This window comes from Nannochloropsis gaditana, assembly GCF_000240725.1.
Source record: "Nannochloropsis gaditana CCMP526 unplaced genomic scaffold scaffold545, whole genome shotgun sequence".
Lineage (NCBI taxonomy): Eukaryota > Eustigmatophyceae > Eustigmatales > Monodopsidaceae > Microchloropsis > Microchloropsis gaditana.
Window position 1 is genome coordinate 14563 of NW_005803408.1, and position 861 is coordinate 15423.

The 861-nt window shown below is 68.6% G+C and overlaps 1 protein-coding gene across 1 annotated transcript in view; it reads left to right on the forward strand.

The window, feature by feature from the left end:
- The window catches only part of NGA_0207400 (abc transporter atpase), a gene marked incomplete at both ends in the record, with an annotated part of 2620 nt that overhangs the window by 50 nt on the left and 1709 nt on the right, over nt 1-861 (forward strand). Inside the window, one exon of the mRNA XM_005854319.1 lies at nt 1-838. This exon is cut by the window's left edge and continues 50 nt beyond it. Within this exon, the coding sequence (XP_005854381.1) occupies nt 1-838 (838 nt within the window). The remainder of the gene's footprint in view (nt 839-861) is intronic.

An 861-nucleotide genomic window follows, 5' to 3' on the forward strand; every position in this document is an offset into this window, starting at 1 on the left:
AGGGCCTCCTCGGAGCGTGGACGACCTGCGTGCCTTGCTGCGTCGCATCGACGGGGCGCCGTACCCGGCGTACCGAGACATGGAGCATGCTCCCTTTGATTTCGGAGGGCGGGTGCCATTCCGCCTGAGCGTGGACCGGGCCCAGTCGGACCCCTTCGCCCCCCCCACCAGGATGCACGTGGTGGTAGCGGGAGACGTGGCCAATTTCCCGCCCGAGTCCTACTCGACGCCCACGCGCGCTGTGGCCCTCGCAGACTACTTGTCCCGCATGTTCGTGCGCGCGGCCAAGGCGGCGGGGGATGACCAGCGGGTGGAGAGCGGGGGATGGCAAGGGAAGAAGGGCGGGGAGATCACGATGGAGGCACCCGGTCAGCACGTCCTGGCGCGCACGAACGTGATCATCGACGTCCGCGGCGGTGGAGGGGTAGAGGCGCGCTTCACGGTGGCGTTGCCGGCGCGCGGCCGAAGCATCGAAGGCCTCTGGTGCTCCAAGATCCTTCTAGAACGTCTCCCCGACCTGGTGGCCCGCTCCCTCCTCTTCTCCTCCCTGGACGCTGCCCACCTCCGGGCCCACATCCTCTCCGTGGAGGACCAGGAAGTCCTCCGCTCCCTCCTCCCATCGGCGGGCCTCGTCGGCTTTATTCGGAACGGCGCCCTCTTGCCCCGGAAGTCCGGCCACGTGGACCTGCCCATGGACGCCGCCACCGCCCTCCCCTTCCAGTCGCCCCATACCCTGGAGCGAGAGGTGACGCTGCCCAATGCGGGGAGGGTGAAAGGCATGGGCATACCCAAGGGCATCACCCTCATCGTCGGCGGGGGCTTCCATGGGAAAAGCACGGTCAGGCCTCCCCGCCTTCCCTC